Source organism: Pseudorca crassidens, chromosome 1 (genome assembly GCF_039906515.1).
Source record: "Pseudorca crassidens isolate mPseCra1 chromosome 1, mPseCra1.hap1, whole genome shotgun sequence".
Taxonomy (NCBI): Eukaryota; Metazoa; Chordata; class Mammalia; order Artiodactyla; family Delphinidae; genus Pseudorca; species Pseudorca crassidens.
Window position 1 is genome coordinate 177,886,020 of NC_090296.1, and position 27,838 is coordinate 177,913,857.

The 27,838-nt window shown below is 45.6% G+C and overlaps 1 protein-coding gene across 11 annotated transcripts in view; it reads left to right on the forward strand.

Annotated features, from left to right (window-relative positions):
* Positions 1-27,838, forward strand: part of CELF2 (CUGBP Elav-like family member 2) — an 830,631-nt gene that overhangs the window by 656,443 nt on the left and 146,350 nt on the right. For 10 of the 11 annotated variants that reach the window (XM_067701074.1, XM_067701034.1, XM_067701064.1 and 7 more), the window contains one exon: positions 7,065-7,261. In XM_067701074.1, the coding sequence (XP_067557175.1) occupies positions 7,084-7,261 (178 nt within the window). In that variant the 5' untranslated portion in view covers positions 7,065-7,083. Of the gene's footprint in view, positions 1-6,590; positions 6,908-7,064; positions 7,262-27,838 lie in introns of those variants that run through there. The other variant, XM_067701083.1, reaches the window with a different exon arrangement.

Consider the following 27,838-nt stretch of genomic DNA (forward strand, 5'->3'; position numbering starts at 1 on the left):
CTGGATGCCTCCACATTTACTACTTTGGGGGGGTTTTCTAGCTTTTTGCTCTTTACTCGCAGTCAGGTTGAGATAAGCTAATGTTTCCCCTTGGTGAGTCCAGACACCCGTGTTGCGAGGCCTTTTCTGAAGGAATGATTTCCTACGAATCGGGGTTACATTTACGCCGGTAATCGAATGAATAACTTTTAGGCCTGCATCCAAATGCAGTCCTGCGTTAACTCCAGCCGCCCAGTGGAAGGCCCATCACAAGTGCGCGCTTTCCTAGTCATCTGCGAATGAAGTCGATGTGCTGTCCATTCTTAATAAATTTTATTTCATTTCAAGTTTTGTCAAAGCCCAGGGATGAAGATGTTACATGTGGGCGTACTTACAGGAAACTTGAACTTTTCTTCAGAGGAGCACAAACTAATTTATTTACAATTTGACCATTTGGAGAAAGGCTTTGCCTCCTTCAGCGACTTAGGGTATTATTTGATCTATTTAATCTTCTGTGAATTCACCAGCTGATCTGCAGAAGTCTCACCTCCAAGTTTGAGGGCCCCGTCCTGTTACCATTCTATAACTGGTGGAGACATGACTCACAAAACTTTGGCTGCATGTGAGAAACTATATCCATACCTTCCAGGTAAATACAGGAATGGCCTTGGTTTCATCATCTGATCGCTGAGTAAACTGATATCCGGAGAGTTTCGTTAGGTCTCCCAGAATCTAACACCAGGATCCCGCCGATGGAGATGCACCTGTATCGGTGCAGTGCAGAGGTGCCGTGTTGAAAGGCAGGCGCAGGAGATAGAGGTGTTCTTCACGGTGACCCCGAAGTGGTGTGTTTTCAAAGGGAGCTGCAGTTCCCAGAGCTCGAGGTTGGATGACAGCCAATGCCTCTTCTTAAATGGAGAGGGTTAGGTTTAGAGTAGAGGGTTGCAACTCTGGAGCAGGGCCCCTCTCTGATCCCCAGCGAGTAGTGGAGTGACAGAGAGCTGATGCTGTACCCCTCGCACCACGTTGCCAATCCATCGAGGAGAGAATTCTGTTCTTAAATAGTAAGCAACAGGGACGGTGTAGAAGGCTGTTAACGTTACTGAATTTCACACCATCCCGCTGCCCGCCACCAGGCCCATCGCCAGGTTCTTCCTGCTTGTGCCTCACGCAGCTCAGCCTTGGAGAGTTTCCTGCGATCGCCACACAAAACCTGTTTCTTCATGGGCTATTACTTAAGTACAAGGGATATTAAAAAATGGTCCCCGAGCCCTTTGAAAGAGTGGCCTGTCTGCTGACTGCAGTTGAGAAACTGGGAAGAATTGGCGCAAACTGAGAGAGAGGATTCTCTCTGGCAGAAGCCCTGAGCGACCAGCCACTCGCAGAATTAGAGAAACTAACAACCAGATGGGAACTGTTGTGTCTCTGTTTTACAAGTGAGGAAACTGAGGTACAGCGTGATTACATGATTAGCCTGGGATCCCACAGTTAATTTAATGCTGAGCCAAGACGAGAGCCCAGGCCAGCCAGCCCACTGCCCACTGACTAGCTCTCGGGTGACTCAAGCATTGGTGTCATTTTCCTGGCCCTTCATTTCTATTTTCCCAACACAACTATCTGATGAAATGTTTTGGTGAATCTCAACTCCTATTTGTCTTTAAAACAAGCAAACAAACAAAAAAACTACTTATATTTGCATTTAGAGCTATTTAAGTTTAAATTAATTCAAGTAAAATAAAACTTAAAATTCCGTTTCTCAGTTGCCCTAACTTCATTTCGAGTGTGTAGTAGCCACATATAACTTGTGGCTCCCTTGTTGGATTGTGCAGGTTATAGAACAGTCCCATCATTGCACACAGGTGGCAGTACTGATGCAGGATATTCCAAGGACCAAAGTAAGATGGATTAAAAACTATAGGAGTAATAAGATTATTTGTAACTACCAAGGAGATTAGCTATCTTTTATGAAAAATTTTTCCAAGACAAGGCATCTTTTTGTGATGTTTTCAGGTTTGTATACCTTCTGAAGGTGGCATTTTATGTCCTTTTTTTCAACTTTTATAAAATTACTTATAGCCACTTGGCATTTCTCATACCCATTTTGTAAGTTTGTTTTTCTTCCTTTTGTATAGATAAGGGAGATGGAGATGTAATGTGGAAGGTTGCTGTCCAATGAGAGCAAGATAAAAGAATAGAAATATCACTTCTTTTGTTTGCATTCTCCAAAAAGAAACCTGCATTCACTGGACCTCATAAAAGCTTGTGTCCTGGAAATAATAACAATAATAAGAATACATTGAATCAATTATTGTAATTTCTGTAATATTTTGCTGCTTAGAGGAACCTCAGAAGATTTTGCATATCCTCTGTTGGTCTAGTTCTCTTTACTCGAAAATAGAGTAGGGAAGTAGGTCAGTGCCAGTGCTGAAAGCAAAGAGTAAGCACCATCATTTTTCTCCCCCAACATCATTATATTTTCGTCTTGGCTCTGAGACTAATACCACCAGTGCCCGCTGGCTTAGTGCTCTCTAACTCGTGGTCCAATTCCATATGGCATCTGTCCTGGAGGAGCCTGATAGCTGGCACTTGGCCGAGAGCAAAAGCGGAATTGGCGTCCAGGATGGTATTGTAGTTTGTAGGTGGGGCGCCAGCAGAGAGGTATGGCTTGTGTCTCGGGCCTGCCAATGGCCACTGAGTCCAAGGGAAACATCACCCTAGAGAAACCCAGTTCATGGGATATTAAGCAGTAACCATTGGCCGTTATTTCATACTGTGTCCGGATTCTGCAGACGCCTCTTCTTAGGGGTGTGACATTGAAAAAGGCACTTTACCTCTGTGACTCTCGATTGCTTCATTTCCAGAACAGGGATAATAATTCCATCTTCTTGGAGCTGTTGTGATGCTGTGTGTCCTGTATCTGGCAAAGTTTTCTGGCAAAGAGTAGGCTCTCAATAAATATTTGAATTTGAACCTAATTCCTGCACTGTCCTGGAGGCTGAGGATGGCTAGGGAGTGTGGGGAAGGGAGCTAGTCTAATTTTCTAAGCCCGAGATCAGATTCCAGTAAATAGAAGATCTTACTGAGAGTTTTACTGAGAGTTAGGGTATCAGTTCCCATAATTACGCCTCTGTGTAGATCGAATTGGTTTGCTGTGGCCTCTGGCAAGCACCTCCAAAAGGTTTAACTGTTAGACACATGATTTCTGGCTTCCTTAGAAGTGTCAGCACTTGCAGCCCCATGAGGACAAAAGAAGTCAGTAAGTCTCTGGTAGAAATGAGTATCAGCTGGGAAGGAAGTTGGGCGTCCAAAGAAGGAGGAGCTCTCACACATGAGAACAGAGTTACCCAGGCTGCTGCAATACCGTCAGCATCCAGGGCACGGGATTCAGCAGCACAGGGGTCGTCAGTGGGGTAGGACCACTGATGCTTTGATCGGGAAGATGTGCTGCTGCTGTTGTTGATTTGGCTGCACCGGCTCTCTGTTGTGCCATGCAGGCTCTTTTAGTTGCAGCATGTGGGATGATCTAGTTCCCTGACCAGGGATGAAACCCGGGCCCCCTGCATTGGGAGCATGGAATCTTAACCATTGGACCACCAGGGAAGTCCCAGATGTGTTATTTTGAATTTGTGTAACAGCTAGACATAGTTGGATTTACTTAAGGGAAGGGACTGCATGCTCTTAGCATTTGACGCAAACCTTTGGAACATTTGTTTGCAAAATGGGCAGGTAGTTGGGAAAGGATGCAGATATGGGTGAGAGGTGCTCATCGATGTGATCCGGTGGGAATAGAGAGGGAGGCAGTCAGTGGAGATGGAGACACGTTATACGATTATGGAGAAAACGTGGGTTGTAAGGTAGCCTTCATGGGCTCTTAAGTTCAGTACTTTGCACCCTAATTCCAACACAGAAAGAGGAAAGATGCGTATATGTGTTCCTAATAGTGCCGCCTGTTACTTGGCAGTGTGATTCCAGGGAACCAGTAGGTCTTGCTCTTGGCCTTGACTTCTCATAGATTTACCATAAGCTGTTCACTCTCAGCCCAAAGCAGACCTGATACAATACGTGGCCACATGATGGTTTAGAAATGTTCCGTGCTCTGGAGCCCATTGGGCCCAGGTTCGAATTCTACTTCTACAATGCATAAGCCGGTAATCTTAGAAAAGGAATTTATTTCTTAGACGTCTGCATCTGGAAAATAATACTTTCTCATAGAGACGTTATAAGGATTAGAGATAATGTATTTAAAGCACCTAGCATGGTACCTGGCATATAAGTGCTCGCTGAAAGATGCCTGTTATTATTATTATTACTTAGGATATGAATTGTGTTTGAGTCCATATTATGAAAAAAATTGGATTGAAAAGTAGACTTGTGATGTTCATTCATTTCTAGTGCATCACAAGTGCACAGAAAAGATGAACAGCGGAAATAGCTAACACTTATTTGACACTTACCCGGGGCCACGTCCTGTACTAAGCACATGACTATATGAGGTGGAGTTTGTTACCATTTTACAGATGAGGAGTCTGAGGCCCAGGGCAGCACAGTTAGGAAGTGGTAGTGCCAGGATTCAGACCCTGAGCCCCAACACTCCTCTGCCTCAGGGTACAAGAGATCTAAAGGCACCTGTGAAGGATGGCTGGCGGGGGGGGGACAGGGATTATAAACACATACCAACATAAAGACCAAAGGGCGTAAACCCTCTTTGCAGCGTCCCTTCCTTTATGCACCTCAGTGAGTGTGTATTTTTTGAGAAAGTAAAAACGGCCCCTCATTTGGAGACCCATGAATGCTTGCTCTAGATATCCGGACCAGTGTGCTGCTGCCTGACCCCTCAGTTGTCTTAACCGCGCTTTGTGCAGGCGAGATGCAGGAGCCCCATTTCTTGAACTCCCGTTCTCTGTTAGCTGGGACCTGTGGCAACGCCTTCCTCTTTTCGTTCTAGCTGCTTGTCAACAGCGGTAACCACAAGCCTTTCCTGTCCCAGAAATAAGTCTTGCCACAGTGTCAGCGAGCTGTGAATGCCACATTCTGTTCTGCGTGGGCCTTTGCCACCTCCGCCCTGCCCGAGCCGGGCTCCACGGGTTAAAGCGTTTGTTGAATTCCCAGAGGGCGATTTGAAAAGCAGTAGAGGTGCACAGGAACGAGATTAAATGCTCCGCACTCTAATCTAAGCAGACATTGCATTACACCTGAGTTGCTGAAGGAAGATTTTGTGCTCAACACTGTATTCGGCAGAATGTCCTTTATGACAATAAGGTTGATTAGAGAAAGCTCTGAAAGTGCTTCAAGTTAGTCTGATTGTTTATCTCAAGGATTAAAAAACAGAGTGGTAAATTGGGGGATAAGAAGTAGGAATTGAAGCCAGGACCTAGTGAAGAGTATTTGGCATCATTTTCCCCTCGGGATTAAATTGAATTCAGGATTTCTCCTTTCCATAGGTTTTATTGTTTGTTTGTTTGTTAGCCATCAGTGTCTTCCCCCCGCCCCCACCACCACCACCAAGGGCTCAGGACTAGCCTAGTTTCACAGCAAATTTAAGGTGCTCTGATGGGTTTTGATTGAAATAAGGAAGCCTACTTAAGATCTTTGAAAACCTTCTTACTGTTACCCTGAGGCTACAGTGAAGTGACCATTTGCAGTGAAGTTTTAGTCCATGTGGCCCTTTCTTTCTGCCTTCTGGGCTGGAGGCTGGGGGTTGAGGGACAGTCGTGGACAAGGCTCTGTAGGTTCTACGTCTGCCGAGTTTAAGTGCATTTTACCGTATTTTCACAGGCTGGGAGTCAAGAGCACAGTACTGCAGACGAATGCTGCTTAGGGCATTCAGCCTTTCGCTGGGCAGAGTAGGTGGGTTTAGGGTGCATGGGGGGGGGTATGCGGGGGAGACAGAGGGTATGTGGTTTTGCTTTACTATATACTGCAGCTCAAATGGGGTGGGGGCGGAATCCAAGTAAAACATAAACACTTTCATCATCCTTTTACATGGTGGTGACTGGAATTGCACCTTCTAAACAAGCATTGTCTCTTTCAAAGAAGGGTTTTGGGAAACAGCATTAAGGAGGATTGATATGTAAAAGCTTATGGTCTTGCCCTTTGTATCGGCCCCAAATATTTACTGAAGCTAGGAGAAGAAAAGGCAGACTTTCCTCTTTTCTCTCCCGAACGTATGGTTGTTTAGAGCTCAAGTGCAACATCTGGATGTCAGATATACAGAGAGCAATTTACGGAGTGTGAAAGATTTGAAATATTCAGTGTCCTTTAGCGGGAACTCAACTTTCTGGGACTGCTTTTTTTCTTTTTTCCTCCCGGCACAAAGCAGGCAATTCTGAGATCGCCTTTGCCTCTCTGAATTAAACCCTTTGTGCCCGGGTCCCATAAACAACGTGCTTTTTAAATGGGAGCCCCCCTCCCCGCCCGGGCCCTTTTCTCCAGCGTGGGCAGCCAATCGGCTGCACCCAGCCGCATTGCTGGAGCACTTTCCCTTCCGAGCAGCAACAACATACTAATTTGATGCACACATGGATGCCTCGCGCGCTCTGCAAATTCATCACCAGCATCTTGCATTAGTCATCTGACGGACTGCCGAGTGTTTCATTTTCTTTTCATGTGACTTTATTATTACCACCTCTCTCCTCTCTTCCAAAAACCTCCCCAAAGGGGTGGAAGGGTGGGAAAGCCAGCAGAAATCCAGCCCCGCCTTTCTTTCCACGCGAGAGCCAGTGTGGGGGCTGATAACGCTGTGGATGCTTTGATGGCAGCCTAGCCAAGCGAGACCTGCTCTTAACTTGCAGCTGCCTCCCGAGCCGGGTTTCAAGATGTCCACGCCCCGGGTGACAGCCGGCAGGGCGCCGCCCGGGGTCGGGCGGCGATACTGAACAGCAGCCTGCAGTGAGAGCTCTCGCCGCTGCCGCTGAGGAGCAACCTAATGGTGCCTGTGCTTTGTTTTAGTTCATCACGTTTCCACGACTCATTAGGCACTTTGCCCCGTGCTCCTCTTCCGCCTCCCCGCCCCCACCCCCGATTTTCTGTCTTCCTGTCCCTCACCCTGCAGCCCTAACTCTGGCTCCCGCTTCCCTTTTTGACAGTAACGGCACAGCCAACAAGATGAACGGCGCTTTGGATCACTCAGACCAACCAGACCCAGATGCCATTAAGATGTTTGTCGGACAGATCCCCCGGTCCTGGTCGGAAAAGGAGCTGAAAGAACTTTTTGAGCCTTACGGAGCTGTCTACCAGATCAACGTCCTCCGGGACCGGAGTCAGAACCCTCCCCAGAGTAAAGGTACAGATAGTGGGGCGCGCGCGCGCGGTCAGGGGCGCGCAGGGCGCCTGGGCGTCCCGGGAATCGCGGGAGGGAGGAGGGCGAGGGAGAGCCGCCCGCTACCCCTGTGCCCCGCGGCCAGCCGGCCCCCTCCCCGCGACCCCCCGCCCGCCTGCTTCCCGGACAGGTGGACCAGATGGCCTGGGATGCGGGGAGGTAGAAGCGGAGCGGGGGCGGCGCGGCCGTGCCTCCGTCCGGGCGCGTGATTCCTCCCTGAGGTCACTTTCTAGGCAGTGGCTTGCCTCTCTGAGGAACCGAGCTCTTTCTACCCCTACCTTTCTGTTACTGCCCATGTAATTACAGCTGCATTTCACTTTTCCATAGGCTGTGGGGGTCTTGAAGTACCTTATAAACAGTGATAATCACTGGTGTAAGGAATAAAGGGTACACTTTTAGGAGGGACATTAATTCTTGGGGTCTAAATGGAGATCATTAAGTGAAGTGTGCCTTTGGGGGCGGGAAGTAGCACCCTAGTGGCCTGAAATAGTTAGCACACCTTCAAAAATGCCTCTGGTTTACGCCCTTAGCAGTGGTGAGATTCACGTGTACAATCTGGTGGCTGTGACTGCCTCCATTTTAAGAGGAGAGTGATTCTGCAGGGGTGGGTACAGTTATTAAAATAGAGGCCGGAAACCTCTGTCCAGGTTGAAGCTTCTGGGTATTGGAGTCACCCTTTGTAAGCCCTTTGTAGACTTCAGTTAAGATATCTCCTCTGCTGCTACCATTTGGTCTCTGTCCATGTTTTAACCTCGCTTTAGTAATTTTGTTCTTTCTCTGGTCTTGATCTCTTGGATTTCATACCCAGGGCTCCTCCATCTCTTTGTGGGTCTCACAGTTGCTGTTTCTCTGCCCCTTGGTATTTCTGTCTGGCCTGTTATTTTATTTGTTGCCTCTCACAGGAGCTCCTGCAAGCTCATTGTTCGGCTTGCACACACACTTCAGTTGAGCATATGAACGTCAGCGCGTACTACTCTCTGAGCCTCTTCTTTACTGTCAAGGTGAAGGGCTAGGACTAGGTCATTGTTAAAACTCTGATGTTCTCTGACTCTGAGAAACGTTGGTCCATTTCTTGTTCCCTGTAGTTACTGAGGTCTGATAGGACTTTTTGGAACCTTTTAAGACATTTTAAAACCCCTAGATCATATCTATTTTGTAAAGGTGAACAGACATGCCTGTGTTTATAGGACTCTCCTTTTCTATCTCAAAACCTATCATGTAACACCAAGAGTGTTTTCAAAAGAATATATTTAAGAATTTTGTCATCACATACTTGATGGTCCCATAGTTTGAAAAATGGAAAATTAGATATTTAAAAATCAAGAGGATTAAAAACATCACAAATTAGGGCAATGCTGGGACTCTTTATTGATCCTATTCCTTAACTCTTTACCTACGTGCTTCCCAGATGGAGAAGACTAGAATTGGCTTTAATACTTTCACCGTATCCAAAGGCAGGGTAATGAATGGGCTGCAGCTCAGGACTTAGCAAAGAAGGGCCTTCCCACCATCTAGAATGGCACCCGCAGAACACTAGGCCGGAGGCAGTAAACCAGTGCTTGAGAGCAGTAACCACAGTTCATCCTTGACTAGGAAAACGTGCCTGCAGATTTCAGTTTATTCAGCATTTTTCAAAATGACTTCCGACATAATGATCAAAGCTCATTTATTGTTCCGATGCCTTGTTACGTGCATTTTAGCTTTTGGTCACACGTGTCCTACTTTAGCCAAAAAGACCTCTCTCTAAGTCAAGTAAATGCTTATGCCTGGCCTAGTTCTTCTACCATTTGCTCTCTTTCCCCCGGTGTTCCCTCTGATCAGTATCTTTACCAGGCCGTATTTGTGACTCTGTATTTTAACTCCGTTCACTAGGTCTTATATCTAACTTCATTTAAACAGTCTGCATCAGCTCAGAGTCTTGGAGGGAAAGGGAGGCCTTGGGAGGGAATTTACTTTTTTGGAGCCCATGCTGTGTACCAGGCTCTATGTTAGGAGCATTGCATAGTTATCTCATTTAATTCTTGCTGGAATTCTAAAAGTAGATGGTATTAGTATCGTTTTGCAGATGAGAAAACTGAGGATCACAGAAAGTTAAGACAGATAGCTCAGTTCACCCAGCTAGTAAGCAGCAGAGTAGAAATTTGAGCCCAGTTCATCTGTCTTCATGGGCTACTCCATCTCGCCTCTCAGGGAGATGAGGCCAAAACCTGCCTTGGTCTGCTTTATTTCAGGGTTGGGTCAGAAGCCTTCTCCTGTCCCTAAGGGTTCCCCAAGTGAAAGGAAGGAAATTCACCCTTCAAGAACAGGGTTGATTTTGCTTCTGTCTTTGTCCTTAGTTTTTATACCCCTGGCTCAAGATTGTACATCACTCCAACGCATGGTATCATGGGATGGAAGTTACAGATGAAATCATTCAAATCTTACCTTTGGAAATATAGGTCAATTCCCATTACTGTGAACTCCAAGTCTCACATCAAATATTGCTTGAAGTACATGGGCTGTCAGCCAAAGCTTGAAAGGGTTTTTGTTATACAGACATCTCTGTTGTAACGGTGTTTGTTGTCATGGGATTTGAGCTGTATAATGACATTCCTCTCGGAGGATTACAGCCCTTAGATGCTTACGTGTAGAGATCAAACACCACCACTTTTCTTTACACCGAGACCTATGTGTACCATACGTTATTCGCCTGTTCATAGATAAGATACGACCCCACGTTTACATTGGTTCTGACTATCAACAGAGTAAAATGATCCTGTTTTCCCAGGGCTGATGTCAGAGCCTCAGAAATTAGAAATTTGGAGACTCTCTCTAAACATGGTTTAAATTATCTAAGGCTTTTAGGATGGCCTTGACTCGTTGCCTTACTGACATCAGCAGTTCCAAGGAAAGAGACAAAATCAGGCTGTTACCTAATCCAGGTGAATTAGGTTTTTCCTGTCACTTTGCATTTGATGTTCTGTTTAACCTTGAGGCATAAAAACTTTGTTCTGTTTTTGAAAGTATCCTTTAAGAGTTAGAGTCTAAGCTATCTGTTTCTTCTCTCACATAAATATATGTGTTGATCAAGCAGCCTCAGCAGCTCTGGGGAACCTGGCTCAGTAAACCATCCCACCTCCGAGGACCTAGGGAAAGCGTGTTTTAGTTAGTGGTTATTGGTCAAGTCTAGATAGGAATATATACTAGTTAAGAGCATGGCTTTTGAAGTCAGCAAGCCTTGATTCAATTTCTAGCTGTACCACTTGCTACATGTTGGCCTTGGGCACATTACTTAATCTCCCCTGAAAATGGAGACAGTCCTCATAGGGTTGCTGAGATCGTGAGAACATGTGCTTTGCACAGAACTGGACTGTGGTAGGAGCTCGCTATGGTGGTGGTGGTTATTACAGTTATTTTATCACTGCTCCCAGGAACTTGAAATCTAATAGGGATAATGAGGTGAATATATACACAGGTAACTGTAATATAAAAGAACATGAGATAAGAGTAAGCAAGAAAGAGATGAGCATATTTGAACTCTGGAGGTTCAGGGGAGGAATGAATAACTTGCAACTCTGCAGATAGGAAAAAAATGGCATCTTTTCCAAGTCTTGAACAAAAAAAATGATACGATTTCAGTAAGTAAAGACAAGTAGACACACTGGCCTGTTTTCTGGCGTGGAGGTGAGAACATGCAGGGCGGGTCCTGGGAGCTCTGAGTTCTCCCAGAGTTCAGAGGAAATGTGAAATACAGGAAATGAAGGAAGTGGGGAAGATTAGGAGGCTTAGAAGTGAAGACTGGGGCCGGTTCCTAGAAGACTTACTTCTCAGGCTAAAATATTCGAATTTTATTTCTTAGACAGCAGAGGGTCTGTGAAGGTATTTCAGCAACAGGGAAGGTGGCCAGGAGCCTAGTGTCACATGTCAGGGAATCTGTGGAGCCTGGACAGGACGCTGTCATGGCAACGGAGAGGGAGGAACCAGGTGACACAGACATGACCATGGTGAGAGGAAGGGGACTTAATAACTCCATTGGGGCAGTGACAACTGGGAGCTTTGGGCCTAACCGGGAGGACTGGGGAAGCAGTTAGCAGGTGGGAGTGGACAGGGAGAGGGGTGGTCAGTTCAGTTTTGATCGCTCTGAGTCTGAGGTGCCTCAGAAGAGTCAAGCGGGCTGCAGGCCAAGAAAAGCCATCAGATTTGATGACTGGAGGACCTGGGAGCATTTCAGAAGGATGGGGAAGGTCGGGAGAGGGATCGCGTAGGTTTCTGTGTGGGGCTATGCGTGCATACTGCCCTTTCTGGGAAGTCACAGCATGAAAGGAAAGAGATCTTAGATGCAGCGCTTTTTTTTTGAGACAAAGGTAAGAAGATGGAGCAAAAAAAGATAGTGCAAGTGCAAGGAAGGTGAAGCTCAGGATCCTTGAAGGGACGAAAGGGGTGGCTGAGGAGCACATGTCAACGGATGGAAAGATTCTTCATTCGAGACAGTGGGGCCTTTAGCAGGAAGTAACACCAGAGTGAGTCTCGGTCTAATGAGGGAGGTAGACACTCGGTCACAGGTGCCCTTGGACTTCTCAGGAGGCAGTGTGTTTCTGAGAAGTGTGGGTGAAATCAAAGACATAAGAAAAACGGTGTAAAATGGCTGTTTTGGAAAATCCAGTAGGGGGAGAACAAGGGGATTATTGAACAGGAGGCTGCAGGTACCCCCAGGTTGTGTCGATTTTCAGCGGGCCCTGGCGGTTGTGGTTCTCTGTCCGTCAGCGAGTGAGCAGGGAATGTCGGGCTGGAGATGCGCAAGAGAAATGTGGCTGAAGATCAGGAAGGGTATTCAGTGTGTCAGAATGTTCACTGACGCTGGTAAAGACGGAGGGTAGCTCGGGTCTTCTGGAGAAGGAAGGGTTGGGGGGCTGGAGGTGGTGAACGAGGTACAGTGGAAGGGGTGGCGGGGACGGGGATGGGGTCCAGTGACACCAAACTCAGAACCTCTAGGCAGTAGATAAATTGTGTACCTTGGATCATCACTCTTGAGGTTTCCATTTTAATCAGAATTATACCTCAGGATCCCAGCACCCTGAAGAAACCTACCCTTTCATGAATGCTAGTTATGCTTTTCTGAGTTTGAACACTCAGGTATTATTATTCTGATTTTCCCGGAAGGAACTCTGCGGAGCCTGTGCTGAGTGACCAGCATAGTCATTTGACATTTGAGATGGGAGGTAGAAGCAGACCCTCGACCCTAACCAGTGCCTTGCCCACCCCATTTTTACTGTCTCCCTTGGGTGACTTCTCAGTCAAAAGAGAACTAGGAAGGGGAAGTGGCTTGCGTCGACCAGCGCTCCGCGCCACAGGCCTGAAGAACAGAACTTCCTTTTTTCTTGAAATGTGCTTGGGGGCTGTGGCCTAACTGCCGTGCAGCTGCAGCCCTTCCAGCACCTCGAGTCCAGAGTGGGTGGAACAAAAATCACATTCACAGCTCCTCGGGGAAGGGTGATTACCTTTAAGTTTCAAAAGAGCAGCTTTTGCCCTTTCAGCTCCCGGTGGGGTAACGCCAGGGACAGCCCTAGACAGCGGTTTGCCTTCAGGTGATTTCATCCTTCCCTCCTCCCTCCACCGATCTTAGGTGATGACAGAATGTGAGTCGCTTCTTTCCTTCTCGGTGCCCTCACTTCAGTCTTTAGGAATTCATTCACAGAAAGCTGAGCTCAACCTCCTCTATTCCCAGTTCAGCACGATGGCAAAGTTGTCCTGGAGGATGAGATGCGACGGCCAGGGGACGAACAGGGGAGGCAAAGAGGAGGAAACGAAGGGCAAAAAGCACCAAAGCTAATTGTCCTTATTTCAGAATCTGACAGGACAGCCCTCTGGGCTCTGGCAGCCTGAGAGCAGGCCCTGGAGTCAGGGGACCGATAGCTGGTGTTTATTATCACAGATGAGTCTGGAGAACCAGCCTCGATCTCTGTGTCTTTGCAGTATCGATAATACCTACCTCCGAACTGTTGTACATGTTCAGTGAAAGGACAAAGCTGGATGCTGCTGGTAGAGTCCAAGGAGAGCTGATAATCTTACAACCTTGATGATTCTTCATAATGTGAAAGGCTTGTAAGAGCACCTTCGACCCTTTTTATTCAAGGAAGGATATCGGGGGCGGGTGTGGGGCTGGGGTGGGTGTGGAGAGAATCTCATTTTTGTGTTTCCTGCCTTTGCTTTCTTCCCTTGAGTAGCAGAAATGTACTTGGAGCCAGTTTATTTCAGCGCTGTCCTCTTGAAATCAGTAATTGAGAAAGAGTTCAGAACGCAGGAAGATGAACCAATTTTACATTTTTAACGCACACAAGTCGGGGATAGGATTTCTGCCCTAAATTTCTTGCAAACTAGGGTGACTGCCCTAGATTGTCTGGGACAGCCCGAGTTATGTTCGTGCTGCCTCAGGGGCCCACAGGAAGGATGCTTTCACCCTGAATTAATTTTTTTTAATTTTTATTTATTTTATTTGTTTATTTTTGGCTGCATTGGGTCTTCATTGCTGCATGCGGGCTTTCTCTAGTTGCGGCGAGTGGGGGCCACTCTTCAGTGCGTGGCGAGGGCTTCTCGTCGCGGTGGCTTCTCTTGTTGCGGAACACGGGCTCCAGGCGTGTGGGCTTCAGAAGTTGTGGCTCGCGGGCTCCAGAGCACAGGCTCAGCAGTTGGTGGCACACAGCCTTAGTTGCTCCATGGCATGTGGGTTCTTCCCAGACCAGGGCTCAAACCCGTGTCCTCCGCACCGGCAGGCGGACTCCCAACCACTGCACCACCGGGGAAGCCCCTGAATTAATTTTATGTTAACAGAAACCGCTGTGTAACGTACTGTGACATCCTTTTCTCCTTTCATTGTTGGCTGACCGAGATCTCGCAGGATAAACCTAAAATGCCGTCAGAGGCTTTATGCTCATGCAAGCAGGGATCCTTGTCACATCCTTGGGAGAGGTGGGTTCGTCAGTTATGGCATAGGGCTATATTTTTTAAAATTAACAATTCAAGTTTTTGAAATGGAGTTTTAAATTATTTTGGCTTACGCAGGCCACACCCATGGAACTGATTGAGATGAATGAGAGAGAAATGTCAAGTGAGCCTTGATTAAGTTATAGTGAGAAGGAATCCCTTTAAACACCCCATACTCTGTGCTGAGAGATCGGGCTGTGCTTGTCTGGCTCAGCCTGAATTTCTGTTAAAGGGCGGCATCTACCCTAGCAGGTGGTATCTGTCCTGGGTACATTCTGGTCCTTACATCTCTGGAGGGAAAAAAGAAGAAGAAAGGGCAGGAGAGTGATCCAGAGGACACAGAGCAAGCCGGTATCAAAGAAGAAATGAAATTAACCTAAGGTTGCTTCTAGCCATTTTGTTTTCTTCTCCTCTGTCTGGGACGTCAGCTGGTCCCCAATCCTCTTGTCCCCAGTAGATTTGCATTTCTGGAATTAAAGTGGCAAAAGAATAAAGAAAAAAACAGGGTCTGGACAAAAGGAGAATGGGCTTTTGGGGTAGAAACTTGCCATGAACAGTAAATCCAGGATTTCATGCCTTCTGTCTGTTTGAATCCCTCCAACACATATTAGAGGTTGACTGAAAAAGCCAAGTCTAGGTGATAACACAACTCACATTTCCCACGGACGCATTGATAGTTTGCCTGCCTGGAGGTCTTACGTGCCTTTTTATTTGCACCCAATGAGATTTCTCCACATTAGAGATGCTCCACCATCTGTTACGCGGTTGTACCGTTCTGCGTCACCATACTGTGGGTCATTATGAAATGTCTTTGGAAATGAGAAGTCCCGTTTCCTAACCAGAAAGGGAAGTGCTCCCTCTGGGGTAATGCTGCTACTTACTCTGCAGTACGTATGCATTGCCTGGGAGTGGCCTTAGCACGACTCTCTTCTCACTTTCGCTCCAAGGACACCAGATAGTCGGGCCATCAGGTTGAAAGGGTGACTTTCTTCCTTCTTCAACCTTGCCTTCTAATTAAAATTTACAATGAACTATAGTTATGTTATATTTTAGAAGTGTTCAGAAGCGCTAACATTAAAAATATAAATAAAATCATGACATACCTTATGAGCCATTAGCTTCATAGATGATCCATTATCTTTAATAATTCCAACCATGGTAAAACGTGCCATGCGGTTAGCTCAGTTAGCTCCCTTTTTTTTAATCTTGTGTTCGTAGATTCTTAAAAGACTGAATTTTCACCTTGGACCTATGGCGCCAAATGCTACCAAGATTTAGGCATGAGATTTTTATTCCTTGTCCAGTTTCACTGGTCCTGAAACAGTCCATGCTCATGTTTTCCTGTCTGATATTGGCTAGCGCAAACCTCTTATTGGAACAGCTCTCCCTCCCTTTGGACCTCAGTGCGTGTGATGGAAAAAGGAACACGGGGGAAAAAAGGCCTGTGTGGAATGATGGATTACGATCGTGTGGATTTCACAAACTCCCTCTTCACTGAGTCACACAGACAAACACATAGGTAGCAAGCAAAAAAGCAGGTTTGCTGTTAATGGAAAAAGGAGTTACTTGGCTGGACAGGGGCAGGTTATAATGGTAAAAACTAACGGGTCCAGGAGAATCGGCACGGCAATTTAAAAGCCACAGAAATTGATATTAGGATCAATATTTTTTCACTCTGTGTGTGAATGACTGAGAACGATGTCCCCGATATGGTGTCCACGTCCTGCCGTTAATTCAGATTAGAGAAACCCAACTGGAGAAATAGACTTCGGGCAGTGATCAGTTGGAAGAATAAAGGAATATAATTTCCCCCTTTCTATTAGAGGATCATAAATTGGAATTAGAGAAGGGAATCGAAGAGAGTGAAAGAATAGCCACCCATCACCCTCTTGAAGTGACCCAGAATCTGATCGTTATAAAACGTTGTGGGGTGTGTTAGACGTTTGTAGGACAAGTTCACAACCTACATGTGGATGGAGACCTGTCTTCAAAATCGTCTTCAGCATCCTCTGTGCTGTTTCATGGTCTCTTGCCAGCCAGGTCTTGTTGCCTTCTTTTCAGTTTTAGGTGAAAAAAAAAATGCCCCCCAAACTCCCTTTAGTTTAATGGAAACCACATCACAGATGTAGAGAGAGACCTGATCGTGGGGAGAGGGAGGGGTGTAAGAAGCAAGGCTTCCGACAAGGTAATGGTCAAAAAATGGCCCCCAAATGCTAAACATTCCAAACGCAGGTGCCAGATACCAAGTGTTAAGGAACAGGTAATTCACCACTTTTCACAGAGAACTTTTTCGCTCCTATGTAGGCCACAGTGCCTCATGTGAGGAAATGTTATTGAAGTTCCATCGAGAAGATGGACGCCTTCCAGAGGCAGAGCAGCACGAATCACAAAGGTCCTGGAAGGGGCGCCCATCTGGAAAGGTCCTGGAGGTTAACTTGAAAGACCTGAGAGCGCGGAGTCACAAGAATGGAAAGAGAGAAAGGCTGGAGCCAAACATAAAAAGAGAGATTGTGCTCTCCAAAAGAAAAAAAGTTCGAAGAGAATATGATTGAAGCTTGGAAGATGCTGAAGTGCAGAGTGAGGCTATATATAGATAAGCTCTTTCAATTAATGCTAAACCCCAGGATTCTGGGGCTTAGACTTAAAATGTTGGCACGGCAGGCCAAGTGCAGAGTCGGAGCCAAACTTTTACACAGAAGAGGTGGTGAACTTAGAGAAAAGGATGGAAGTTATGGAGAGGGTGGGGGGCAGCTGCGTACAGCACTCCCCCCCCCAGGAGTGGCCCTCAGGCTGGCGCTCCCCTGGGGCTTCATGCCTCCCTCTTTTGTAACGGGGATATTTGGACCTTAGGGTCACCTTGAAAGCCCCAGGTTCCATTTAAAGTGGAATTTAACCTCGAATAGAAAAGATGAAAGACGTGGCCCAGAAAACTACTCACGTGTTTACCAAAGGACCTGTTACATGGCAGTAAATGTTCATCGGCGCCTACTGTGTGCAAGGCCTTGTGTTTAGTGCTGAGAACATAGAGATGAACAGGCCATGTTCTGGGCACCACAAGGAGAGAAAGCATTGAATGTCGTTAAAGGGAGGACTGCCCAAGTCGTTTAGAAACGTCCAGCCGGCCTGGAGTCGTCGGTGTCCACGTGGTGTGCGTGCGCGGTGTCTCTTTCGGAGCAGACGCCCAGGAGGCCTCGTGAGCGGAGGATCCTGTGCCGTTCGTATAACAAAAATGAAGTGAGAGCTTCCCTGGTGGCGCAGTGGTTGGGAGTCCGCCTGCCGATGCAGGGGACGCGGGTTCGTGCCCCGGTCCGGGAGGATCCCACATGCCGCGGAGCGGCTGGGCCCGTGAGCCATGGCCGCTGAGCCTGTGCATCCGGAGCCTGTGCTCCGCAAAGGGAGAGGCCACAGCAGTGAGAGGCCTGCGTACCGCAAAAAAAAAAAAAAAAAAAAAGTGAAGTGAGAGTTTTGGGGCACCCCACGGTCATGCGATGGTGGGAGTCTGAGGGTTTTCCTTTCAGCAGTGCACGTCCCCAATAGGCCCTTTCCCCTTTCTCTTCAGTTTTAGTCTTCCTTCCTTTTTCTCCCTATAGGGAGTTGAGGGCGAGATTAGCCTAAGTTTTACTCGGTCAGCTTTTCTGAGGGTTCTCTGTTAAATCCAAGGGCACGCAGTTTGCAGCTTCCTGTTGGCATAACTGAGGCAGTGGCCATGCAGCCGCTGGTCCTTACTGTCCCCCTCAGTGTCACACTGTTTGCTGCCAGGTCCTGAAGACACAGCCGGCCCCTACCTGGTGGAACTGTTCAATCCATCTAGTTGACACGAATGAGCAACTGATAGCCTGACCCCTCATGGGAGGTGTGTGTGTACATGTGTCCTGTGTACAACACACACACACGTACATTTTGAACTTTGTGGTAACTCAAAGTTTGTTTATTTCTTTGAACACCATTTCTTCAACTGTACGTGTTATTGCCTGTGAGGTAGACTTCTGAGGAATAAATTATTTATAAAATATTGGCTGTAAATCGCCTTGTACAGTGCCTGGTGTGGGGTGGGGACTGAGTGAAGCATGTAGGTAGGGTATAGTAGGTGTGGGAGAAGATGAAGAAGAGAAAAGAGCACAGTAATGGGCTCTTGATTTTGTAAAACCTGTGTCTAATAGGAAGGGCTGTTTTAAACCTTCTGATGCTTCTTTCTCAGTGAGTTAGCTAGAAAATATTATACACAATTTACACCTGCATTATGTGGGGGAAAAGAAGGACATGACAGCATGAGACAGGGGATGGGTAGTCAGTAAAAACCAGTGATCTCTGACAAAAGAGGGTAAAATTCTGTAAAACAAATATTTGCAACTCAATCCGATTTTAGAGGGTCTCCTATCGATTCTAAACCTATGTAGTTATTCAGAATTCCGGATCCTAACATGCCCGGTCTTGAGGACAGCAGACTCTTTCAGAATAATTCCATGTGTGATTATCTTGCTTTGGCCCCGATTCCCACAGACGTTCTGTAGTAACTGCAGGCCTCACGTCATAACTGCTCAGTACATTGGACTGTGTTTAATATTGTACTAGGCTTTCTGTTTGGGGGTTTTCAGGTTTGGTTCGGTTTTGGCTTTGGCACTCAGACCTTTCCGTATGATTGGTTCAAATTTGACGTTGCATCTAAACTACCATCAATAGGATGTTACTTTTGAGTTATTTTCAAACATTTATCCCAGTGCCTTCACTCTTTTTTACGCAGCCTGTCTTGTTTCCAGCTGCACTCAGTTTTGAAGATGGTTGATTGGCAGTAGAGGGGCATTTTGTGACCAAAAGTGGAATAAAGTTGCCTGATTTTCACGGCAGGACTCTCTAGGCATCCTGGACTAACCATCCTCCAGGAGGTCATTTTCACACAGAGGCTAGTTCTTAACCCACCCCCACCCACTACCCAGAATCACCACTTGTTTCGGAAGCCTGTATAGGGTAGCTCATTTGCACATGATCCTTAATTACCATTAAGGTGATTATTAGAAGAGTCACCACTTCGAGAAGGAAATAGGTGTATTAGCTAATGTGAGCTTTCATGCACATTAACACCTCTCCCTAAAAAAATTATGTTTCTGGGGCTTCCCTGGTTGCGCAGTGGTTAGAGTCCACCTGCCGATGCAGGAGACACGGGTTCGTGCTCCGGTCCAGGAAGATCCCACATGCCGCGGAGAGGCTAGGCCTGTGAGCCATGGCCGCTGAGCCTGCGCGTCCGGAGCCTGTGCTCCACAATGGGAGAGGCCACAACAGTGAGAGGCCCACGTACGGCAAAGAAAAAAAAAAATTATATTCCTAAGGCATCCCTTATGTGGGACCTACATTCTGTTGAGTAGAGAAGTATTGTAGTAATGGGTACCAATGCTGAACAGGTTTTCCTAGCATGTTATATAGTTCGTGCAACCTAATCCAAGATGTTAGGCTCTTATTTTTCACTTTCTGTGTTGCTGCTTCAAGGTTCTCTACATCAGGTCGGTTGATGTTTGTTTAGTTGCGTGTTTGGTTTTTGCCGGTTGATGTTTGTGTGTATGAATTTTTTGAAAAGAATTCCAGGTTATTAAAGAGAGGATGAGAGCAGAACTGTTCGCATGAGTTATGAAAAAGCATTGCTTAATTTATTCACTCTGCTGCTGTGCCGGGGAAGCACTTTCCTTAGGCTGGGAGGAAACAGACCAACTTCGTTTCGCTCTTGAGACAGAATCAAGTCCCTGAGCGGCAGAACTGCAAGTAGGGCTTTTGTTGCCTTAATCCTCTGACACGTCCATGCGTTGTCCAGGTAGACGGGACCTTTGGAGGGTAAAGGACCATTGATCTCGCCCTTTCTTTTAGCATCAGCCACAACTTGTTCGTTTGGGGCGAGAATGCTAGTCAGCCCCAGGAAGGTTGAGGAGGACCGTTCTCAGCATCCTCTGCCCCAGACATAGTCCCTAATTCACACTGTAACCAAAGCTGAGGAGAGAGTATGGCGGGGACTGTCATCTCTGCCAGCCCCTGACTGAAGTCAGCATGTCCTGGGGCTGGTCTTAGAAGACAGCCACCATGTGGCTGCATAAGACAAAACCCAGTTTGGAAAAACGTTGCTTCCCAGTAGGGTAAATGAGACGGCATCTGAGGCATGGGTCGAGGTGTGTTGTGAGGGGCTCGACGGAGCCATAAACACGAATACACCTCTCAGAGCCGCTGCCATCCTCCCTGTCCCCTGTGCCACCCAGGAAGCAACCTGGTTCAGCAGAACAGGAAGATGCAATTCCCATGCCCCGTCCACTCTCCTCTTGGCCGAGAGGCTGCTGAGTGCGATGCTCTCTTTGTGGAGGGACCACCTGTCTAATGGGAACTGGATTGTGACCACCAGTTCATTTGACAGAGGCCGCCACACAGCTGCCAGATGGTGACAGTCCTTAGCTGTTTTGCAAGTCCAATGTGGGTCACGTTCCCCTCTGGAGGTAGACAACGGATGGTTCCCTCCACCCAGGCCACGTGCTTGCAAAAGGCCAGGCTTCCAAGAGCCAAGGCTTTGCTCTCATCTCCTTGAAGGTAGAAAAAGACTTAAGGAGATGTAATGAATAAAGACACATTTTTTTAATCAGCTTGCTGGGTTTTCCTCTCTTCCTAATTGTTCTCTGATCTGTACTTAGGAGCACGGTGTTGAAGTGGGACATGTCAGGCTTTTACGCCACAGATTCAAACTCCCAGGCAAATAAAATTGTGACAGCTTGAGAGGCAGGGAAGAGTCTCTGGCCACTGGCAGAGTTTGATTATCCGACCTGGACTCGGGAGTAGTCGGGGGGCCTGCATGTAGCTTCAGGATGCCCTGCCGGGACGGCTCAGCAGCTAGGAGGGGGACCCGCCTCTCTGTGGCCTTCTCTTCACCTGCTGCATCAGCTGAAGAGCCGCACGAGGACCTGTACAAGTACTGGTCAGACGGCCCTAGCAACACAAAATTCTGTGTCGACACATAGCCCATCACGTGTTTGCGATGAAAACGCTATATTTTTAGAACACTTCAAAGTGAGGAAACCGTTAAAGCCCTATCACATCCTCCCCTTGCCCTCCGGCCGCTTCCTCTGCACCCCCCAGGAAAATCACCCCCATTTTCTAGAAGAGGAGCCAGAGACAGAGATTAAGTGCTACTTTGAGCAAAGCTGATGATGCCAGGGAAAACTGCTGATCTCGTCTTAAAAATCTAACACACGCTTTGGGGTTGTTTTTCTAAGGCTTCTTACTCCTTTTACCTACGCCATGTGGGTTCCATATGACCTTGAATCTAAGCCTTAATATTGCATGTGGAGTTCAAAAGACAACTCGGTCTCCCATTTTCTTTCGTGGCATTTATTCAAATAATAATAGGCACATAATACTGTCTTGTAAAAATCAAAGCTCCAGGCACACTTTGAAAGCCTTTTAGAATTTCTAACACTTTATTTTCATAAGTGTCTTTCATGCAACTCGCTGAAACTGCTTGTTAGCAGACTATATCTTTTGTATCTCTGCAATTCCCGTGCCTAGCTCAGTGCCTGGCATGGACTAGGCGATCAAAATTAGCTGTGGATTGGGTAAGTGAAGTATTACCTCCTTGGGGCCCCACGCTGACTTACCCATTTTTACAGAGTTACTGCTGAAAAGCAGAGAGAGGTCTTCTTCATCCATCCCTAGAACATGTTTTGAGAGCCTTATGTGCTAGGCAGTGTGCAGTGTACCAGGGATACAAACACAAAAGGCATGGCCCATGTCCATGGGGTACTCAGAGTCTACAGAGGGGTGGGGTGGGTGCACAAGGGCTGTGTGTGTATGTGTGTAGTGGGGAGAGAGTCTATAATATTCTTCCTTTTTTCCCCTGAAAGCTCTCTGACCAATTAAAGTTAAGACTGACAGCAGTGTACAAATAGGGGGAGGGACTTCTGAGTTGTCCGACTCGTATGGCATCCTGCCAGGTACGCGCTCAAGACCAAGCCTTCGGCTAGGAAGGCCTGTCAGGTGTTGGGAAGAGCTGTGCCCACCATCAGCTCTCAGCACTGTTCCAGAACAAGAAGCATCCACTCTGTCCCCACTCATCCCCAGGTCATCTCTGTCCACACCCCCAAGTTCACAGGGCTTGGGTGTTTCTTAGATGAGGCTATGTTTATTAGTCCATTTATGGTCCTCAGTCGTTTGGGGCCAGAAGGAAAGAAAAGTAGATCGAGTAAGTGAGAGCGTTTTATAAATTGTCCAACTCCACACGAACGTGAGGTGTGATGCTTAGGTGTGTGTATTAGGTGTGCTTTTCCTGGTTTAGGCTGATCGCCATGGAGTGTTTAGCTGTTGTGTACTCTTTGCCTGCAAAATAAAATGCCACCTTGCAGTCAAACGCTGTGGAATTGGATGGTGGTAGAACAAAAAGACAGCGAGGTGCAGGGGTGAAGAACAGGCCTTGGCCATTAAGTGCCTACATTCTGACCCCCCCACACACCTTTTTTCTTTGTGTCACCTGATGCCTCCATGCCTCAGTTTCCTTGTCTGCGAGATGAATAGGGCTGTTAGGCAGATGCAATGAGATCATACAGATAGAACACTAAGAACAACATCCAGCACGTAGTAAGCTGTTGTTCTTCCCAGTCTGCTCTGGATGAGAAAACTGAAGCACAGAGAGGTTAGGTGAGCGTCACAGTTCAACATGGTCTCCCAGCAGCACCTGTGCATGCAGCCCACATTCAAAACAAACTGGCCTTTCAGTAAAAGCAGGATCAGTTCTCAGTAGTATTGACCATAATAGCAACAACAACTAGTATTTATGCAGAGTACTTGATATGTACCAGCTCCTACACTAAGGGCTTAATATACAGTATCTTGTTTTAACATATATTTCCCCCAACAGTCTCTTGAGGCAAGTACTATTTATCGAGCCCATTTTATAGCAAAGAAACCTAAACTTACAAAACACACACATATAAATAAGTGGCAGACAGGGAATTGAAACCTAAGTAGTTTGTCTGTAGAGTCCATGCTCCTAACCATTACACTGCCCCGCTTCCTGGGTTCCTCCAGCACTCTGGATGTGCGTCTATTCTTGGTACTTACAATTACTAATTATAAATTGTAATTGAAATTGTGTTTTTTCCCCCAAAATGTGTGCCCCTCTGGAGTGTGAGTTGACTGACAGCTCTGCATGCCTACCATTTGGCAAAGTGTGTCGTATCCAGTGGGTGCTTAATAATGTTTGTTGAATGGTATTGAATTACTTCCTGAACACTCCTTGGATATCGGCTCCCATGCCTTGAGTCCTTCCCATTTCCTCTAACTAGAAGTATTATTTTTTCTTTTCCCAATTCCGATTGTTCCTATTCTGGCCTTTCAAAGTCTAGTGCAAATACCATTCCATCCATAAAGGCTCCTTCTGGACACCCCATCAAAGAGTAATGTCCACTCCACTGAAATTCGTATGGCATTGTGGCCCCCTCTCCCCATGTGCATTGCTTTCTGTGTCATGCTGCAGTAGGGTTTGCACTGGTCTTAACAGAACTTGAAGCTTCTGGAAGTCGGGAGTTATTCAAGTCAACTGGTATACCTCATAGAACCTCATAGAACTTAATACGGTGCCTTAAAACCGTAATGAACCCTGGTTGAGTGAGTGAGTGAGTGCAAAACGTTCAAGAGAAAGGGATATTTTCCCCACCAGGTGATTCTACCTTTTTTGCTTCTTTCTCTTTTCATGGCACATTGAAATAGAGTGCCCCATCACATTCCCAGTTTTGAATCAGCTGGTGGGCACTCTTTGGAGCATGAAAAAATATTGTTTCAACTGGAGCAAAGGAAGGAAGAGAATCATTTTAGGGTGTCACTGTAGTGTGAAAGGCTTTGCCATTTGAAATAAAACAAGGAAGGAGAAAAACAGTTCACTGTGTAGTTGGGGTCTCTTGCCAGCAAAGACTCGGGCACGCTCTCCAGGCACGGCAGCGTGCTCACCTGAAACCCCGCCAGACTTACAGATGTTTCCTTTGGCTCTGGTGTGACGAGCCACAGCACAGTTCTCAGGAACGGTTCCATTCTGGCAGGGATGGATGTAACAGGGAGTGGGGCCGCAAGCAGAGGAATGACTTCATAGGTCTCCTCCGTTCTGAGTCTCTTAGATCGTGTGGTGTGCATTGCCATTTCCCTTTGAGTGTTCATACCTCACTTTATTCACTTAGTGCCAACACACACACAACCTTTTTATGAGGCTATGAAAGCTCCTTAGCTGAGCACATGTTTGGAACTCTGATAAGTTTTACCTCTGGTTGTGATCCTAGAAATTCCCCAAAGGTCACGCATAGGTGAATGGAACTCTTCCAGACTTGGGTTTTCTTCCTTCAAGATTATGACACAGAAGAAAATGTATCCACCCAGGGGGAATGAGGGAGGAGTACGAAGTGGAAGAAAGGGTGGAGAGTCCAAAGGCTGTGTCTCTTGCCTCATCTCTACTCCCGGGTTTTAAACTGCCCCTTGGAATGAGATGACCTGGCAGCACACGGCATGTGCAGAATGTGAATTCACCCACTCTTCTTTGGTAATCCGATGCCTATGAATGGTGCCATCTTCCTTCCTCTCAACCGGCCTCCAAATCTTCACCTTCACACCCAAATCTTGTGAATTTGAGACTTTTGTGTTCGCAGAGCTATCCTCTCCATTCCTACTACCACTGCTACTTGTACTGCTTTCTTGGGATATCGCAAGTAACCTCTCCATGGTCTTTTCTTCTTAACAGCTTTGTTGAGGCACAATTAACATACAATAAATTTCACATACCGGAAGTGTAACATTTGATCAGTTTTAAGGTAGGTGTACACCTGTGAAACCATCACCACAATCAAAATAACAAACATATCCATCACCCCAAAAATGTACGCATCTTCCTTAGAAATCCCATCCTCCCTGCCCTGCCCTCCACCACTGATCTGCCTTCTGTCACTGTAACTTTCCATTTCCTACAGTCTTATGTAATTGCAGTCATACAGCGTGTGCCTTTTTTTTGGGGGGGGGGGCGGGACTGGCTTCTTTCACTCTGCATAATGATATCAAGATTTAATATCAGCAGTTCACTTACATCAGTAATGCACTCCTGTTAATTGCTAAGTAGCATTCCTTTGAACGAATATACTGCAGTGTTTCAGTTCTCCTGTTCATGGGCGTTTGGGTGGTTTCCAGTTTTTGATGATTAACAAATGAAGCTGTTACGAACATGCATGTTACAAGTGTTTGTATGCTTTTGTTTCTCCTGGCTAAACATCTAGGAGTGGAGTGGCTGAAGCTAATGGTAGGAGTATATTTAACTTTTTAAGAAACTGCCGAAGTGTTTTCTACAGCAGTTGTACCATTTTACAATCCCACCGGCAGTGTAGGAGTTTCAGTTCCTCCACATCCTCGCCAACACTTGGTATAATCACTGTATCTAATTTTAACCATTCTAATAGGTGTAATGATGTATGTCATTGTGGTTTTAATTTTCATATAACTAAAGATGCTAAGCATATTTTTATGAGCTTATTTGACACCTGTATATCTTCTTTGAACTGTTTGAATCTTTTCCCAATCTTGAATTGGGCTGTTTCCTTACTGTTGAGTTTTGAGACTACAAGTCCTTTTATCAGATCAATGTTTTGTGCATATTTGCTGCCAGTCTGTGTCATGTCTTTTCATTCTCTTAGTAGTATCTTTTTAAGAGCCAAAGTTTTTCATTTTGGTGAAGTGTTATTAATTTGTTCTTTTACTGATTGTGCTCTTGGTTTTGTATCAAGGAAAACCTAACTCACAGTCACAAAAAAAGCGATAGTTTACTTCCTTTCTAATGTAGGCACTTTTTTTTTTTCTTGCCTGCTTGCTCTGGCTAAAATCTCCAGGTCAGAGTTGAATAGAAGTAGTGAGAGTGGACATCACCATCGTGCTGTTGATCTTAGAAGAAAATCATTCTATCTTTTACCGTTAAGTATGGTGTAAGCTGTAGGTTTTTCATAGATGCCCTTTATCAAGTTGAGAACATTCCCTTCTCTTCCTGTTTTGCTGAAAATGATTATGGAGAATGGATGTTGGGCTTTGTCAGTTGCTTTTTCCACATCTGTTGAGGTGATCATATGATTTTCTTTTTTAGTTTGTAAGTATTGTGAATCACATTGGTTGATTTTCAGTGTTAAACCAGCCTTGCATTGCTAGGAGATAAACTCAACTTTATCATAAGGTACAATCCTTGTGTTCACTGGATTCTGTTTGCTCAAATTTTATTCAGAATGTGTACAACTGTATTCAGAAGGAAGATTGTTTCGTAGTTTTCTTTTAATTTCTTTAGCTGATTTTGGTTTAATGTAATCCTGACCTCATGAGTGAGTTAGAAAGTATTCCCCCCTCTTCAATTTCCTGGAAATGTTTGTTAAGTTGTGTTATTATTTTCTTAAGTGTTTGGTAGAATCCATCACCTAAGTCATCTGGAGCTCAAGTTTTTTTGGTGAGAAAAAGAAGGTTTTTAAGCACAAATTCATTTTCCTTAGTATGTATAAACCTGTATGTACTAAATATATATATATATATATTACATATAAATGTATCTACAGGTCTATTTAGGTTGTGTATTCTTGAGTTTCTCTCCTTTAGAGAATGTCTGTTTCATCTAAGTTGTCAAATTTATTTGCACAAAGCTGTGTATAATATTACTTTATCCTTTTACTGTCTGTAGACTATAGTGATGTCATCGCTCTCATTTCTGATATTAATAATTTGTGCTTTATCTCTCTTTTTTCTTCATATGCCTTGAAAGTGTCTCAGTTTTATTTGTCTGCTCCAAGAAGTAGCTTTGGTTTTATTGATTTTCTTCGTTGCTTTTGTTTTCTCTATCTTATTGATTTTCACTGATTTCTATTTTCTTCTATTACCTTCTTTGGGTTTAATTTGCTCTCATTTTTCTAGTTTTTAAAGGTGGAAGCTGAGGTCATTGATTTGAAATCTTTCTTTTCTAATGAGCATATTTACTGGTGTACAGTTAACCTAAGCACTGCCTTACCTACATCCCACAAGTGTTGATATGCTGTGGTTTCATTTTCATTCCATTCAAAATACTTTCTGATTTCTTTAGATTTCTTCTTTGACCCGTGGTTATTCAAAGTGTGTTATATGGTTTCTAAATATCCGAGAATTTTACAGAGATTATTCTATTATTGATTTCTAATTTAATTTTATTTTGGTTAAGGAACATAACATACCTTGAATGGCTTGCAGACTTACAAATTTATTGAGACTTGTTTGCCCCATAATATGGCCTATCTTGGTGAATATTCCATGTGCACTTGAAAAGAATATGTCTAACGTTGTTCTTGGACCGAGTGTTCTACAAATGTCAGTTTGGTTGATGGTGTTGTGCAGAAGTACCCTTACTGATTTTCTGTGTATACTGTCAGTCAGGCTATTGAAATCTCCAAATATTATGGTGGAGTTTTCTACTTCTCCTTGCAATTCTGTCAGTTTTTGCTTCATGAATTTTGCAATTCTGTTATTTGGTGCATAAATGTTTTGAATTTTTATGTCCTCTGGATGAATTGACTTATTATTTTGAAATGATCT